Below are 18,873 nucleotides of genomic sequence, written 5' to 3'. Positions count from 1 at the left end.
AGAATATTTTTCAAGTGACTACATTACATGACATTTGTTACTGCCTTCCACACTCCTTATCAACTTAATGTGTTAAGTACACCTGAACCAATGTAAATTGACAAGGTGAAAATAAAAATCAGAAAATGATAAGAGAGAAATAAAAAACTCTGATCTTACAGTAATATTCTGTACCACAAAGTCAGGAGCTTCATCATTTGTGGGGTTGATTATAATGTAAAATGGTGTCTCCAAGGAGCGGCGCTTCCCATCTGTAACATACACCATGAACTGGTCGGCCGTTGGTTCCATCCTCAGGTGCCTGGACTGCACATAGTTAATATGCAAAGCCTTCATGTCTTTCCACCAAAATGAAGCTAGAGGACACCAAGAGAAAGCAAGTAAATAAGAATTTTTTTTCTAAGCTACTAGTCCTTAATCCTTTAACCAGTAGCTTATTTCTCAGCAAAGCAAACAACAGATCATGGCAGTTCACATAAGAATTAGCGGTAAGGGGCTATTGTCAACTGTCAACATAAAAACAGATATCCAGCCCTGGCTGCTGTAGCTCAGTGGATTGAGCGTCGGCCTGCGAGCCAAGTGTCGCTGGTTCGATTCCCAGTCAGGGCACATGACTAGGTTGTACGTCGGGTCCCCAGTTGGGGGCACGAGTGAGAGGCAACCGCACAGTGATGTTTCTCTCCCTCTCTTTCTCCTTTCCCCTCTCTCTAATAAAATAAAATAAAATAAAAAGAAACAAATAAATAAATTATTTAAAAAAAAAAAAAAAACCCAGATAACCATACATCCCAAGGAAGGGTTAAAATGTGTATGGAGAACAGAAGGGTGATAACTGTTAACCAGAATATGTAGGGACTTCATGACCAGTCTTTGTATAATTGGATTAGTGAAATCTTCTCTTGGTTAAAGCCACTTCTTTTGTATGAGCAGTTCTTGTCACACTTCATTTAGAAAGAGACTCTCTCTCTGCCTTCCCCAGAAACTAAGAAAATCCCTGTACCATCTCTGGTAGATAATAAAGACACAAAGTCCAGTGTTTTCTAAGCCATGTACTAGGTGAAGAGTGTGGGCTGTGGAGAAAATCTACCCTTTATGGAGTGACCTTTCCTCTCCCAGGGCCTCAGTTTTCTTATTACATGTTAATTTTCTCCTGAGAAAAGGTTGGTAATTTTTTAAAATACCAAATAAAAGGATCTATTAGGAAAAAGAAAGAAACCATCTCTTTCAAATAAAGGCAAAACAAGAGTCAATCATCTGCCTACTTCACATTCCTATCAAGCAACTGGTTGGATTAAGTGGAATTAGCTGATCTGTTGTTTGGTATTTTTCACAATTTCTTCAATCAAGAGAAAAATGTTCAATGTTGTGCATTGTATAAACTTTAATGCAATTAATATTTTCCCTTCAGCTTTATTGAGATATAATTGACATATAACATTGTGTAGGTAATGATTTAATACACACATAAATTGCAAAATGTTTACTATAATAAGGTTAGTTAACACATCATTCATCTCACATAATTACCATTTTGTTGTTGAAGTGGTGAGAACATTAAAGCAGACTCGCTACATGACTTTCAAATATACAGGGCACTATTATTAACTATAGTACCTTAGATCCCCAGAAATTATCCATTTTCATAGGTAAAATTTTCATTTATTTTGAAGTAAACTTGCATGCATGGGAAATTTCAAAATTAAATTTTTAAATAATAATATTCAAAAGTATAAGCTATATTAATTCCTTAAAGGTATATGGTGCTTTGGCCATTTTTTAAGTGCTTACCCAGTGACTGAGCATGATCTAGTCAGTAAGAGCATAAACATAGGCAAGTCATGGCTGGTCATAAAACTGACTTACCTATACTTACACCCATATTGCTTTTCTCAAAACCCAGAGAAGGGAGGGTGTTTTCAAGATAGCCAAACTGGGGAGGAGAAATCAAAACAAATTCCAAGTCATCGGCTGCAGTGTCGGGGTCAGTGGCTGACAAATGGTTAATGGTGAGGGCTGCTGAGAAACCCTCATCTACCAGGAACATGGTACCTGCATACAAATAATAACACAATTATGACTTAGTGTGAAATTTTCTAATCATAATAGTGAGGACAAAGGGGGTGATTGAAATTCCAATTCAGAGAAGTTTCCCACATGCAAATATACTTCCACAGGAGATGTTCATTTCCTCTGGCATAATTCTCCTTACAGCAAAAATATTCAGGGCTAATGGCTGGAATTTGACTTATGAAATTACATATTTTTTCTTGTATAAGCAAGCCAGACAATAATAGAAAGACAGAAGAAATACTAAATGCTTCAGTACAGCCTTTAGTCATTCTCAAGGAACTCTGATTTCCCTTGTGTCTCTATAGAAGTGACAAATGACAATAAGAATTGCCAAACTGTTTTAATGATAAGCCACTAAATGTAGTTTATGTACTCTTCAAGATCAGTTGTTACCTCTGTTTGTCAGAGCGTTAATTGCCTGCAAGCTATTATGAATTGCTCATAACCACTGTTTTTTTTCATGCCTTAGTATTTAATTATTCTGCAGGGATAATGCTTTCTTTCCAGAACATTGCTTGGGAGATAGTTTGCAAATTTCAATAACATTCATACATATGCTCATATTTTTTTCTGAGAGACAGAACATATACATAATGCCTATGAAGAGATGACTTTCTAAAAAGCAAATACAGTTAAATGTATATAAATGGTCTCTCTGGTATACTCATTCTGTTCTAATAGAAATTATTATGGATAGAATAAATTACTCTCTCTCTCCAGCAGGCAAATAGTGTTTTCCCATGTGAAATAAAACCAGAATAGTTGAGGATTCCAATGTTGTCCTCACCCCAACACACACACACACACACACACACACACACACTTGCATTGTCTCTCCATACAGAATTATCTAAATTTTTAAATAAGTAGATTCTTTTGCCCTGTAATCTTCTACAGATTTGGGATTTTCCACCAATTTGCATTAAGGCAATTATTGGAGGCAATTCTGTATCACGGCTTTCTATTTTGACTATAAGTAAAGTGCATTATTTCACTGAACCACGGGTGTGTGACTAGGTGAGGTAACAGGATTTTAACAGAAAAAACATTGTCACCTATTGCAGTTGAAGGCGGTTGATTGTCCACTGGACGTACTGTGATGTTGAGATCGTACACTGGAAAGGACTCATGAAGAGGAACAGATGGATGAGGTCCGTTGTAGCAACAGCCATTCACAGAAGGGCCTGCTTCTTCATCCGAAACCACTAACGTAATCGTGTCATAACAAGGCACCAGACCAATCTCACCACCTGGAAGACACAACCATAGCTGACACTTAACTTTTTAAAAATACTGAATACCAAGGTGAAATCTACTCAAACCTCTTCTACAAGAACAGAATGTCAAGAAAAAGAACTTATGTGGCTAAAAAGTAAAACTCAATTTTATCACTATGAAATTTGAGTTGTGAAAATAATGCAAAAATGCTTGCCCATCTGTTGCCTTTTGTTGAAATCCCTGCCAAACATCTATCACCAAATGGAGGAGCAAAACAGAGCTAATAAGGGTCTGACAGTTCGCAAATGACCAAGGAAGAGACACAGAACTAGTGATAGTTTCATTCTTCTTCCCTAATTCTCTCTGGTAATGGCATGCCCATTTGCATTAACCACCATACATGAAAAACCATCAACCACATCATCACTCCAAGGAGTAGAAAAACACGGGCAGGTGAAATACAGAGATAATCCACATTTTTGTCATTTGTTTCAGTATTTTCCTCATTATATAAAAGCCAAGATGTAACAAAATAAGAACAGCACCTGGAAAAGAAGTGACAATTGTTTTCATTTTCTTTATTCTCTTTAGGGCTTACACCCATGAATTTCAGAATGCCCTCAACTTAGGCAGTGAGGGGAAGAAGGGAAGATAGTTTATCAGCAAACAGGACAGTCACTCTCGGGTTACTAACTAACAGCATCGAGGTAGTAGCATTCCTTATCCAGGAAACTGAAAAGTTTGCCAGATGTGCTTTTGGTAATTCTCATGAATCACTCTGAAAGTGCCAAAAGGGAAGCAATTATGCCTGAAGTTTTTATGAAACTAGAACACAGAAGATAAGGGATGTCATTGCTTTTTCACTAGATACATTGGTCATATCTACAGAGTATTGTGCTTGGCACTATTTTCCCTGTTTAAAAAAAAGACAAGTATTGATACAATTCAGAGGTGATATTTTTGAGCAACCAAATGATTAAGGGATGAAAAACTGTTTTAAGGAAAAATAGAGTTGAAGTTGGGATAATTAGAATTAAAAGCCAGCCTTCAACATTGGGAAAAGTAAAAAATAAGAGGCCTCTCATCTATTCACATACATAAAAAACAAATTGGCTTAAAGCATATTATTCATCATTCACTCAACAAATATATATTTAATATTTAATGTCTACCATATGACAGTGTTCTGGGTGCTCCAGCAGAGAAAGACAGACATTTTGAAAATGTCAAAGGTATTTTGAGATAATGCCAAATGTCAAAAGACCAACAGTCTAATTATAGAGAAAGAGATGCAATTTGCTTAGAATATCACTGGTGTGTATATGTATAAAATGGAACGTCATAAAATTGCCACGATTGAGCCAGTTATTACCCATTAAATGGAAAACCTCAGCCTGATTCTGTACAAGGTGCCAAGGGTGAAGAAGATAAGAGTGTTGATTGACACTGGCAGGGGGTAGAGCACACATGGCAGAGAAAGTCAGAGGAGTCTTTCCAGGTAACTTTCCTGGCTTTGTATTGAGCGTTAGGTATGGCAGAAAATTGGGAGCTGGGAAAGAGGACCCATAGAGAGAGGGAATCAGGAAGAAAAATGGAAAAATCATTCCAGAGATTGACAAGGGAAGACAGCTTTTATTTTAAAAAAGCAAACATAGTACATAAAGTAACTGTAATTTCAATATGACAGAAACATAGAATATATTTACAGAAAGAGCTGGAAAAGTAGCCTCAGCATTGTCACAGAGAAGACAACACAGATGGAAGAATTCTTTACCTTGAAATGAAATGTAGTCTAAAGACATGATTTATATTTAAAACTCTTAATCATAGTATTAAGAGAAAAATTTTGAATGGCTATGTTTAATATTGGGAGAGTAGCAAATTAATAATATACTTCTATATTATAAAACAGTATTCATTTATTAAGCTTATGTTTATAAAAACTTTATAGCTTCATAACATTTAGTAAATATTTTCTTAGAAAAAATATTGCTGAGACATGTCCAAGATTTTACTACCTACATCTTCTTCTAGGACTCTTATGATTTCAAATCTAATATTTAAGTTTTTTTTATCAATTTTGAGTTTATTCTTATGTATAGTGTAAGAAGGTAGTCTAGTTCCACTTTTTTGTAAGTATGTGCCCAATTTTCCTAACATCATTTGTCTTTATCACAATGTATGTTTTTTCCTCCTTTGTCAAATATTAATTGTTTCTGGGCTCTCTATTCTGTTCCATTGATCTATATGTCTATATTTAAGCCAGTAACATGCTGTTTTGATTTCTATAGCCTTGTAGTATAGTTTCATATTAGGTAGTATGATTCCTCCACTATGATCTTTTTTGGCAAGATTGCTGTGGCTATTTGGGGTATTTTGTGGTTCCATATAAATTTTGAAATATTTGTTCTAGTGCTGTGAAATACACCATTGGTATCTTGATAGGAATTGCATTAAATTTATAGCTTGCTTTGGGTAGTATGGACATTTTAATTATGCTAATGCTTCTTATCCATGTACATGGCATACAAGTATGCTTCCACTTACTTGTATCATTTTCAATTTCTTTCTTCAGTGTCTTATAATTTTTCTAGTACAGGTCTTTTACATTTAATTTTATTTACATTAAATTTATTCCTAGGTATTTTATTTTTTTGAAGCAATTGTAAATGGGACTGTTTTCTTAGGTTCCCTTTCTGATAGTTCATTATTGGTGTATAAAAATGCAACTGATTTTTGGATATTTATTATGTATCCTGCTACTTTATTAAATTCATTTATCAGTTCTAGTAGGTTTTTGGTGAAATTATTAGGATTCTCTATATACAGTATCATGTCATCTAAAAACAATGCCAGTTTTACTTCTTCCTTTCCAGTTTGAATGCCTTTTACTTTTTCTTGTCTGATTGCTGTGGCTAGGACTTCCAGAACCATGTTGAATAACAGTAAATCAGCTCAGGCAAAAGAACAAAAGAAAAAAATAAAGGACTACATCAAACTAAAAATAAAGGACTGCAGCAAAGGAAACCAACAACAAAATGAAAAGAAAACCCATTGAGTGGGAGAACATATTCACACCACATTAATATCCACAATTTATAAGGAACTTATAAAACTCAACACTAAAAAAACAATCCAATTAAGAACTAGACCAAAGACTTGAAGAGACACTTCTTCAAAGAGGACATACAGATGGCTAATAGACATGAAAAAAGGCTCAATGTCACTAATCATCAGAGAACTGCAACTGAAACCACAATAAGATATCACCTCACACCTGTCAAAATGGCCATCATCAATAAATCATCAAACAACAAGTATTGGTGAGAATACAGATTGGTGCAGCCACTGTGGAAACACTATGGAGTTATCTCAAAAATTAAGAATGGAACTGCCTAATGATCTAGCAATTCCACCTTTGGGAATATATCCAAAGAAACCCCAAACACTAATTCAAAGAATATATATACCCTTATGTTTATTGCAGCAATGTTTACAATAGCCACGGTTTCTAAGCAGTCCAAGTGCCTATCAGTAGATGAGCAGATAAAAAATGCTGTAGTACATTTACATGATGGAATACTACCCAGACATAAAAAAAAAGAAAAGAAAAAAAAAAGGAAATCTTACTTTGTATGACAGCATGGATGAATCTGGAGAGTATTATGCTGAGTGAAATAAACCAGTCAGAGAAAGACCATATCATATGATTTCACTTATATGTGAAAGCTAATGAACAAAACAAAATAACAAAGTGGAGACAGACTCAAGGAAACAGAGAACAATCTGACAGCTGTCAGAGAGGAGGGAGGGGCTTGGGGGCTGGGTAAGAAAGGTGAAGGTATTAAACAAAGAAAAAAAAAAGAAAGACTCTGGACATAGACAGCAACATGGTGACTGCCAGAGGGAAGCGGGTAGGGGGAAGTAGAAGAAGGTAAACGGGACAAGTGGTGATGGAAGGAGATGACTAGTGGTGGTAAATACACAATATAATATACAGATATTACATAACTGTACAACTGAAAACTATATAATTTTATTAACAAATGTCACCCCAATAAATTCCATTAAAAATAAATAAATAAAAAGAAAAAAGGCTTCATATTTAATGAAAAAATATTTTAAACATTTTTGGTGGTAATTTAAATGAAAAAGGTAATCTACAAAACTGCACATACAACACAATTGCAACGATGTTAAAAATTATGGTTAGAAAAAATAAAATAAAATATTGTAATACTGAAATGTTAAATAGTGGTTATTTTAACAGGTAAATAAAGTGATTTTTTTCAAAACATCATGATATTTTTTCATACTTTTCAAGGTTTCTTCAGTGAGCATGTATTCTTTTCATAATAATAGAAAGCAAATAAAATAATGGTGACAAATTATTCTCAGGTAACTTTTATAATCACCATTATGTAGACAAGAGTTAGGTCACTGAAACTCGATCTTACAATACTGTGGCTCTTTATACTAATCTCAGCAGAGTGCTAAATAACTACCAATTGAGTAATCGTGTGATTATAAGAAAACATAACACTCCAAAAAGAAAACACCTTTTGAATACAGTATTTCTGCTAATTTAATAACAGCAAAAAAATCTATTTGAAAAAAATTTGCCCAATGGCATACTAGAAAAAAGCTATTAACACTCCCTTACATGACTATCACACCTGTTGTTTTTAGCACCTGGAACAAGGCACTGGAAAAGAAGATACATTCATCTCACCCTAATTTATCTATGCTGCATGAGCCTGCCAAAGATGTCAAAATTACGTAACAAACAACAATCTTTGGTCTTTGGATCCCTTTCTCCCAGTCTATTTGAGATCTCCTGGGGCAATCCAAAAAAAGTACCTAGCTGCAAACTTTTGAGAGACATTGAGAGACATCAAACACCTGGATGATGCCACCCAGGACAAGGAAATCACTAAATAAACCTCACCTAAGACTAAACATAGATAAAAAGATAAGGAACTATCATTTAAAGAAAAAAGACGTCTGAGAGTGATTAAAATGCACAACACTAATTGGCATGAGAAAACTGGTATTCTAATAAAGCATTGTTTACCAAAGTACATATAAAAATATACTCTCCAAATGCTTTCTCCTGTTTCCAAGTTAATTCTTAGCTATCTCAATCCTCTCTCCTTGAGTTTCCTTCGCCCTCCCCACACTGCTTACATTCTCTCTATACATCTCTTCAAATAAGAAAATGATTTGAATTCTGATAGCTCTTATTTCCACAACCACTCACTAGGCCCACATATCCACGTATCCAATCGTACTCCCCCCATGGAATTTACAGATTAGAGACACATACAGATGGGCAAATGTGAAACTGTAACAGAGTGCAATAAAAGGCAGTGTGAAGAAGTATACAGTGCCATTACTCTGGAAACGCCCCCAATCCAGATTCAGAAGATTTGTAAGGGGTGATGATATGCAGATGTATCATACTGTCATTTCTTCATGTAAATGGGTTTGTCTACCCACTTAAAGGAAAAGTCCTTCACAACCAGGTCTGGATTAAACTCCTTTGTAGCCCACAGTGCCTAGTGCTGTGCCTTGCAGACATCAGATGGTGAATTAATATTTTATTTATCTGAACATTTTACATGGGGAACACATGCCACTGGGTAACAATATAATGTTACGCCAGAAATGTAACCACAGTGCTAATAAAAAGTGTTTACTGCATCTCTAATCTGTGCCCACCACTGTAGAGTGCATGGACAAGTTACACAAAGCTTAAGACATCATCTTTTTGACATCTCCAGACCCCAGACTACATGACCCCTTACCCCGCTTGCAGCTGCCTGTGAGATGACAGAATGTATCAGACTGAAACCATGTCCTGTTTTGATCAGCCTGTCACACCTGCAGCTACCAGAAGGCCCAACCACTGACAAGGCTCACAAAAAAAATCCCCTCTATGCTCTCCCCCTATTAAAAAAAAAACCCTTCTCCCCTAGAAAGGCAGAGTCCTGACCACCTGTGGCAGGTCTCCCCACTTGCTGATTTCCCCAATAAACCTCTGCCTCTTAGCTCACTGTGTCTTAATGGTCATCTGAGTGACTCTGTTCTTACACTTCGATTTTCAGAAACTTCAAAGGCAGGCCAGTTACTTCTTAGGAGCCAGGCGGTGACCAGTAAACTTTTAAAATTAATAATATAATTATCTTATGGAGTTTACTTCAGACATTTCTGCTATGATGTTATGATTTATGTATCCAGAAGCCAGAAGCTGTGATGGTCAAATAAAACCATTGTCCAATGACCACAAAGGGAGTGAGGATAACCCCAGTGTGAACAGAAGGTCTACGTGGAAACACGATGTACAGAGCAACAATAATACTTGCTCTCTCTCTACTCTGAAATTCATTATATTAATAAGATCAGAAATACTTCTTAGTATGTGATCCTACTTGAAAAATGGGATACAGGCTGCTGCTGTTTCTTTTTAATGGAAGCAAGCACTAAGACTGTTAGATTATTGGAACCTATAGTAAAGGAGTGGGGTTGAGACTGTCAGGTTACTTACATTCCCTCACTAAACGTAGTTACAATACTATCACTTACCTGTGTGTTTATACGTCACAGCCCCTGAGATAACATCTCCCTGAGAGAACTGACCCACTGTGACGCCAGCCTTCCTCACCACCCCATGCTGAGGTCCTCGAGAAATTATAAACATCAGTTTCAAGTCATCACTGTCCGCATCAGTAGCAAAAATGTATTCAGAGGTGATGACCACCTCACCACCCTCTGAGCAATGCAGGTTGGGGCTGAGGTCAGGCTTTAGGACTGGTGGCTCATCATTTATGGGAAATACCTAAGTAGGAAAAAAATGCATGGTTTCAAGAAAAAGAAAGCAATGACAAATTGCCCAACTGGTAACCCATAGCTCATAGTCAGAATGACAGGCGTTTTCAATCTTCCAGACACATGAAACAATAGCCATGGAATTTGGCCAAGCAGTTTGTATCTTTTAACTTTTCCCATATGGCCCATCTTGCAAGAAATGACCCACATGAGAGACATTTTAGGTAGGAATGGGAGAGTACAGTTATGGTTCGGGACTCAAGTCTCCAATTTGTTTTCAGGCAGACAGAATATAAATGTAATATAAAGCATTCTTCACCAAAGCCCCTATCCTCCTTCATTAAATTCACAGATAGTCTAGAGAAAATCTGGTCCTTGTGGTCTTATGCATTTACATTTACCACATCAAAGTTATTTATATTTCAAATTACTTGGTGATTACAAAGCTCTCTCTACCCTCAACTTCCTGCCACCCAGGAAGTTTCTCTGGACCCACAATAAACAGCAGCTGCATCTGAAACATTTTTAGTTAAATCTGAAACTCCATACCCATTAAATCAATGCCAGGTTTCAACTTGACAGAACATTTTTCTTTCACCGTCATGAAAACAAAGCTCCAAGTAGAAGGGAAAGAAAGCAGAATAGACTTACACTGGTCTCAGAATTTTAAAAGATGATGAAGAAATTTGAAAATGGATGTCTTCTAAATGGGAATGAAGGCCATGCCTCCTGAGTTCACAGCCACAACCTGGTGTAGGCTGCAAGTTGATTTGCCAAGTCCAGCCTGTGAATACTCTCAGCCCTACGTGTCCTTCCCCCATGCTTCAGCCAGAGGGGATCTTTGAAAATTTGGCTCTCATCAAGTCACTGCCCTGCGGGAACCTTTAATGGCTTTGCAGTGCTTCTCCTAGGATGTCTATGGCTTCATCCCATGCCATGGGGTGCCTTTGCCACCCCACTCTGTTTTCATCCCAAAACACTGCATTCCTCCCATCTCCGGTCTTTGTGCCACCTAGCATCCTATCTCTGCCCCCAGCTCTTTGCTTGGCTATCTCTTACCCCAGGTCATATGTGCATTCCTCAGGAAAATCTTCCTTGACAACTCAGACTCATTTAGGAACTTATACTATGTATTCTCTTTTAGCACCCCATTTATTTGTAGGACACATCCATATTTTAACTAATTATTTTAGTGATAATCTTTTTAATGTCTGCCTTCATTCTTTGCCTGTAAGCTTTATTTGTCTCATTCATCATCATATCCTAAGCATCTAGCATAGGACCTGGCATATAGAAGATACTCTTAAGGGGGGAAAGGGGTGTAGGTAGAAGAGGGTATAGAAGGGATAAATGGTAATGGAAAAAAACACAATAAAAATGAACAAATAAGAAAAGTCAGAAAAGAAGACACTAGTTAAATATTTATGGCATGAATGAATAAATGAATGTAACCCTGCATATATGTCCTGATTACCCTGCTCTTTAAACAGCTGTTACATTCTACAACAAGCATATATGAAATTATGTTGACACTTTCCTTTCATGGATAGAGGGAAGGGGTGGTAGAAACCCAGCCTTATTTATTTAATCATTAATAATATTTTATTTTCTATTGGCTTATAAGTAAACAATATCTTCATTCAAGCCCACTGAGTGGATTCATTAAAGACCATTTTTATTATTGGTCTTGACAACCAATCAATGAATCTCACCAATACATTTATGATCACCATCTTGCAGCAGTTCATAAATAGTCTCAGCCTCAAATGAATAATACCGTCAACAGGCAACAGAATTAAAACATTCCTCATAGATAAAAAACAATAACACGTAATTGTCTAAAAACTGTTTTTACTTCTGACTGGCATTCAGAGGCCATGCCCTTTTGTCTAGAAAAGAAAAATAAACACATTGTTTTCCCCAAACGCACTGCTTATTGCCCTTAATAAGAAGATGGACTTCCAACCAAGATGGAGGCGTAGACAGACATGCTCTGTCTCCCTCCACAACTAAGAAGGAACACATCTACCGCAAAACCAGTAATAACCAGAAGTTCCAGAAAATAAAGCTACATTGAAGTCCAACATATGAAGTTATAAAGAAGTGGTGCTCATCCAGACAGCTAGGAGGGGCGAAGCCAGGGTGGAAAGGTCAAGCTGTGTAGAAAGCAGCAGCTGCAGCAACAGCAGCAGGATGGCAGTAAGTACAGACAGCTGTATTTAAAAAGAGGCAAGAAACACCTAGGGAGCAACCCTAGCTGCAGACCAAACCCAACAGCTCATGATTCCAATGCTGAGGAAGGCAGATCCCCATTGCTGGAATGTGAAGGCCAGGAGTGGGGGGATGGAGGAAGAAGTTCACAGTCTCTCAGCGGAGAGTAAACAGCAAGAATCCATCTTGGACCCCCGCCCCCACACAAAACACCACAGCGTGGTGAGAAGGGTTGCCCAGCAGTGACAAGTGCATAGAGCTCTGCCCACTATAGCATAGGAGGTGTGACAGCCCCACCCAGGAAGCAAAGGTAGACACAAAACTGTCAGGATGACAGAGATCATGATAGAGATCCCAGTGATGCAGCTGACCAGACAGCAAATATTTGATCTAACGGATCAGCAGATAGGAAATCTTTCTGTGGCACAATTCAGAGCTTTGGTTATAAGAATGCTTATAAACCTGACAGCAGATCTTAAACAAGACAGAGAAGGAATGAAGGCTAGTCCTGCTGAAATTAACGAGAACACATACAAAACAAATGGTGAGGGAAAGAAAACCAGGGATCAAATAAACAAATTGGAACATAGGGAAGGAACAGTCAACCAGTGCAGAAAGATATAATGAAAAGTGAGGAAAATGAGGAGAGGCTCAGAAACCTATGGGACAGCTATAAGTTGACAAACATTTGATTCATAGGGTTGCTAGAAGGTGAAGAACAACAAGAAGTTGAAAAAGTATGTGAAAAAATAATGAAGCAGAACTTCCCTAACTTGGGGAAGGAAATAGACTTACAGGTCCAGGAAGCACACAGAGTTCCAAAAAAACTGGACCCAGGGAGAACCACACCAAGACACATTATAATCAAAATGTCAAAAATTGCCCTGGCTGCTGTGGCTCAGTGGATTGAGCATCGGCCTGCGAGCCAAGTGTCGCTGGTTCGATTCCCTGTCAGGGCACATTACTAGGTTGCACATCAGGTCCCCAGTTAGGGGTGCGAGTGAGAGGCAACCACACAGTGATCTTTCTCTCCCTCTCTTTCACCTTTCCCCTCTCTCTAAAAAAACAAAAAATAAATAAAAATAATTAATTAATTAAACAAATAAATTAATTAATTATTTTTTTAAAAAGTCAAAAATTACGGATCAAGAGAGAATCTTAAAAGCATCAAGAGAGAAAAAGAGAATTATGTACAAAGGGGTCCCAGTAAGACTATCAGCTGATTTCTCAAAAGAAAATCTGAAGGCAAGAAGGGACTGGCAAGAAATATTCAAAGGAATGAAAAGCAAAAACCTACAACCACGATTACTCTATCCAGTGAAGCTGTCATTCAGAATAGAAGGGCAGAGAAAGTGCTGCCAGGACAAAGTAAAACTGAAGGAGTTCATCAGATCCAAACCACTGTTATATGAAATGTTAAAGGGACTTATTTAGGACAAAGAGGATCAAAACTATGAACATTAAAATGAAAACTGTATCACAACAACAGACAACAGAAGCTAGGGAATCAAAACAAAGGCAAACTAAGTAGGCAACGAGAATAGGAAAAGAATTATAGGTATGGGGAACATATTGGGGGGAGGTCACCTGGGAGTGGGATGTGGGAAAATGGAGAGAGATAATACAGGAATTAAGAAGCATAGTAAAATGGAGTGGAGTAGATAGGAAGATGTTGAGAAGAACTATATGCACAACCAATGGGCATAGACTAAGGAGGGGGTGGACAACCTGAGGGAGGTGGGTCACTGGGTGGAGGGGAACAAAGGGAAAAGAAATTGGGACAACTGTAAGCATAATCAATAAAGCATATTTTTTAAAAAAAGAAGATGGTCAACAATGGAAGATAAATGGGGTTGGATTTTTTCCCCTAAAATTTGCTTTTCTGGAAAAAATATGTAACTCAGAAATGCTCTCTCTATATATGAAGGTCTGCCAATAAAAAATAATTTTTCTTATTGAAGCTGAAATAACATACTGTTCTTCACCTAGAACAGGCCATCATCAGGATTAAGTGGAAAAATGGAAGGAAGAAGCTCTTCATTGTGACTGGCATGGATAAGTACTCACGAAATCTTAGCAAGCATGATAATTATAATCACTTGGTAATTTACAGCTGTGGCAGTGGTGAGGAGGAAGGAACATTGGTCTAAGGAACAGAGAGTGGAGGTACCAGCCCAGGTCTACATACACAGTCAAGATAATGACTTTAGGCAAGTCATTGAACCTCCTTGGACCTACATGTCCTTCACCATAAAATGGGGATAATTTCTTCCCTGTCTACTTCAAACACTAGATGGATGTAGTCATTCTTAATTAATTATTAACTGTAAAATATTTTACAAACACATTATTATTATCACAAATAATAATTTCATATCACAAAGATCTGACAAAATTCAAACAGAAATAGAATTTAGTGCAGTAAGAATAATTAGTGGCTCTTCCACAAGCCTAATGAGTCTTTTTGAAGACTTTCCTTTGTCTCTAACTATAAATATCTGCAAATCCTATGAGTTATGCTTATAGATCTGGATGGTCACTCAACAGCAAAACATGGGGTTTTCCATCAGGCCTTTGTGGATATACTCAACCTTATGTGCAGATTTTTCTTCAGTTGTGGAGAGAGGGAATATCATCATTTCAAACACACCTCAGGCCAATTCACAAAGGGCCACCATACATATATAGACATAGCTTCTTCCACACTCCAGAGAAAATCCTAGCGATGCTAGTCTAAGCTGCCCAGCTGCAGGTTGAATATTACAGCTCAAAAATATTAGAAATAATTTATACATAAAATCAATTGCTTTTTATGTTAAGTATATGGGTTTGAGGCCAGAGCATCTCTATCTTTAAATGGATTGGAGAAAGAAAACAGTCTGCCCGTTTCACCAATACAAGTTTGCTCTCTATTTTCTGTCCTGAGACATTCAAAGATGTAAGCAGGCATTCTCGTCTTTGAACAAGACTGTGTGCTTTAAATTCTATCAGGGACTCTAAGAGGTTTCTAAACCAGTTGCTCCATTTCTATGTGAACCAAGGAGGAAACTTTCTACTCACCTCAATGTGTAGAACAAATTTTACTGAATTGGTGCCATCTGTGACCTCCAAGTGTACGTCATCCTGAAGTATCTCAGATCCATCATGCTGATATCTGTGGGGAGGACATTTGTCATAACCTCTCAAGGCCACTATGAGAGTATTCTGAGATGCCTAACACATCCATGGAGCTCATCTGTGACTTTGGTCATACGTTCAAAAAATAAGTATCGCAAAACACAGGATAATCATATTTAATTATTCAAGTATCCCTGAGTATAAAATTGCTCTACCCTGGAAAAATATGTCATATGCATTCTTAATTTCACCCCAAATCCAAAAGCAGCCCTTTAGCTTGCCACTGTGACAATAGAATCCAGTTGGTGCAGATCTGACTACTTACAGAAAACACTGGTTGGTGCCAGGGGAACTCTGAGACTGGGCAGTAGACAGGTAAGGTGGGACACTATGTGAATTTGGAGGAGTTCCCCTCCTCCTTTACTTTTAAGGCTAATCCTTCTGCCTGTGCTCTGGATCTATTCAGCTCTTCTCTAAAACTTTGACCTATGAAATATTTATTGCTTCTTTTCTATCATTTTCCCTTTTCTGTTTACTACCTCTCCTCCTCTCAATCTATAAAACTTTCAGACTTAAAAATATTTTCACATTGTCTCTTCTGGACTCATTTTCCCTTAATTCTCAGTGAAGTTTCTTAAATAAATTGTTCCTAGAATTTCCATTTTTTACTTGCTAAATTCCAAATAGCTTTTGCACTGAGCCAAGTTTTTACCTTATCAATGATCTGTTTAAGATACTCAGGAAAGAAAATAAGAATTATAAAATTAAATTAGAAGTTCCATTAGAAGCCAGTCACAAAGTACTACATGTTGTATGATACCATTTATATGAAGTGCCCTGAACAGGCAAGTCTACAAAGATAGAAAATAGATGAGTGGTTGTCTAGAGCTGGGAGATGAAGAAGAATTGGAGAGATGGGACAGATAAAGGGCACAGGATTTCTTTTTGGGGTAGTAAAACCATTTTAAAATTGATTATTGTGAGAGTTGATTATATGGAAAGCCACTGAATTGTATACCTAAATGAGTGAATTATGTATGAAAGGCATGTAAATTATATATCGACAAAGTTGGTTTTAAAAAAAGGATGTTGCATTAAAAATAGTATAGTATGTTGAACATATATATAAAATACTTATAAATGAAAAATTCCAAAGTTAAAAGGTATTTTTCTCAGGACTAGTCTCCCCCTACTCTGGCTAGGGCGTTGGGATTCTATTCCAATGGTGGAGAAGGCTCACCTCTTGCCCCCAGTATCTCTCCCACAAGCTGCCTCCTATACTTCACTTGCTCATGCTCCCTGATGTTTTCAGCAAATTAGATTGGTATGAGATAATGTGCTAATGCTATCTTACCATGCTAAAATGTCTGAAAGAGCCAAGTGGGACTAGGACTACATATCCAAAGGCATGGCTCTGCGGTCAAACAGAACTTCTTTTATAACCAGACTCTGCCATATACTAGCTAAGTGACCTCACCTCTTTGTACCTTAGTTTCAACTATAACACAAGAACAGAACCATCCAGCTTGTCAGGCTTGATTGACATGAAAAGTAAATTTTTTAAAAAACATAATTGCAAATCTCTAGAAGAATGCTGAAAGTATATATGCTGGCTAATATTGGTACTTTTCTTTTCCTAGCCATCATTCACACCCGAGCAGAATTACTTAAACAGCTCTCACACATGTAGCTAAGAACTGAGATCTCAAAAGAAAAGGAAAGGACATTTTAATGAGGATAAGAGTGGTGAAAAGAGTAAGGATATTGGAGACTATACATAAATAATGTAACAAAATTATCAGATGAAATTGATGTTGCTGGGCACAAATCTTATTTCCTAGTAAACTTTCAAGTGTGGAACTAAGCATTTGATGCCTAATACTTTCTACTATACTCTATCGGAAAGGCCAAAATTTCTATGTATAACTTGAACCTGTGAGAAATTACCCAGTATGTTGCTCTACCTCACCATTGTTTTTGAGTGTCTTGCACTGTTTTATAGAAGGGTCTTTATTACTAGATTTTGTAGAAAATTTTCTTACAGAACTGTGAAAGACTAAGTTCAAGGTAAGGGAACGACCTTAGGACCATGAGGCAGAGATTGCTCTATCCCTGACTGTCAGAGAGTCAAGTCCTACTCCATGCCCTACCTACTGAGCCTATCCTATTTGTCTGCATGCAAATCCCCTTCCCAATAGCATGCAATGAAATTTATAATACATTAAAGCATTGATCAACAGAATTCTGTCCTCTGGTTTCCAGTGTTATGAAATTGTCTTTTCTTAAAGCCAAGTTCAATTATGTAGATTAACCTTACAGATTATTTCAGTCTATATTCATCTAGTTTAACTGCTATTTCTTGTGATATATACTCTTTCAGCAAATTTAATATTCATGGTAATGAATTTTTGCTGTTTAAATATCCATAAAGTCATCCCTATCGCTACAGCAAGCCGGAGGGAAAGAAACTGTCTGGAAGAAAATTAAAAATTTTTTATTTCTAATTTTCAGCTGACCCTCAAAAGTACTAAGTGGCAAGTTAGTACTTCTGACTGAATTGGATGAACTTCTTTCTTTTCCTCTTCATCACAGTTGAACCAGATGGGAGTCAAAGCATGTAAAGAAAAAAAGCCAGGAAATGTTCTAACCTAACTTTTAAGGCATGAAGGTCTCCCCAAGAAAATGTGCCCCCTGTGTTTAGAGGGAACCCATCCAGCTCTACTGTTCCATGTTGAGGCAGTCTCTGCAGGGACAGGTAGATATTGTCCGGTTTGGTATCCATGTCAGAAACCAGAATGTGCTCCGTGCTGACAACGCAGTGACCTCCCTCAGCCACTCTCAGAGAATTGGTGAGTACCTAGACAGAAGGAAAGAAACATTTAAAGCCTTGTTCCATGAGGTATCCCTGAAGAAGATCTCATTAAAGCAATAAAAAAGTTTCAGTATCATATTCACTTGTTAAATAATTTTTCAAGAATGTGGTAAAATTCATAGCTGAACATCTAAGCTGAGAAATACTGTTTACAAAACGTTTCAGATTCTAAGCATTGATGGATACAAAGAACCTGAAAGTATCTGCATGTCATTTATTCCAGAACCTGTATAGTAAAAGCAAATTGGTTACTATCAGTGGACCTAACATGAGAAAATAATAACATCATTATCATGTCCACACCTACCATCGCGCTCTCTCTCTCTCTCTCTCTCTTCCTCTCTCTCTCTCTCTCTCTCTCTCTCTCTCTCTCTCTCTCTCTCTCTATATATATATATATATATATATATATATATATATATATATATCGTCGGCAGCCGTCCGTCTCGAGAGACGATGGTGTAGCTTCTTAAGAGTCTATCTGCACCACCGAGAATGGTTGTGCAGTCCGACTCGGAAGTGACACGGTATCTGTCTCCTCCCGTGTTGAATCGACA

At 37.2% G+C, this 18,873-nt stretch overlaps 1 protein-coding gene across 1 annotated transcript in view; it reads right to left on the bottom strand.

Moving 5' to 3' along the window:
• Positions 1-18,873, bottom strand: part of FREM1 (FRAS1 related extracellular matrix 1) — a 165,517-nt gene that overhangs the window by 70,685 nt on the left and 75,959 nt on the right. Inside the window, exons 14-19 of the mRNA XM_090274092.1 lie at positions 18,093-18,301; positions 15,388-15,481; positions 9,874-10,126; positions 3,126-3,320; positions 1,864-2,049; positions 160-356 (exon numbers count right to left, since the gene is read on the bottom strand). Of these exons, the coding sequence (XP_090130218.1) occupies positions 160-356; positions 1,864-2,049; positions 3,126-3,320; positions 9,874-10,126; positions 15,388-15,481; positions 18,093-18,301 (1,134 nt within the window). The remainder of the gene's footprint in view (positions 1-159; positions 357-1,863; positions 2,050-3,125; positions 3,321-9,873; positions 10,127-15,387; positions 15,482-18,092; positions 18,302-18,873) is intronic.

This window comes from Furipterus horrens, unplaced genomic scaffold (genome assembly GCF_987537825.1).
Source record: "Furipterus horrens unplaced genomic scaffold, mFurHor1.1.pri manual_scaffold_4, whole genome shotgun sequence".
NCBI lineage: Eukaryota > Metazoa > Chordata > Mammalia > Chiroptera > Furipteridae > Furipterus > Furipterus horrens.
The sequence above is the reverse complement of the archived record's forward strand: the minus strand, read 5'-3'. Positions and strand labels throughout refer to the sequence as shown.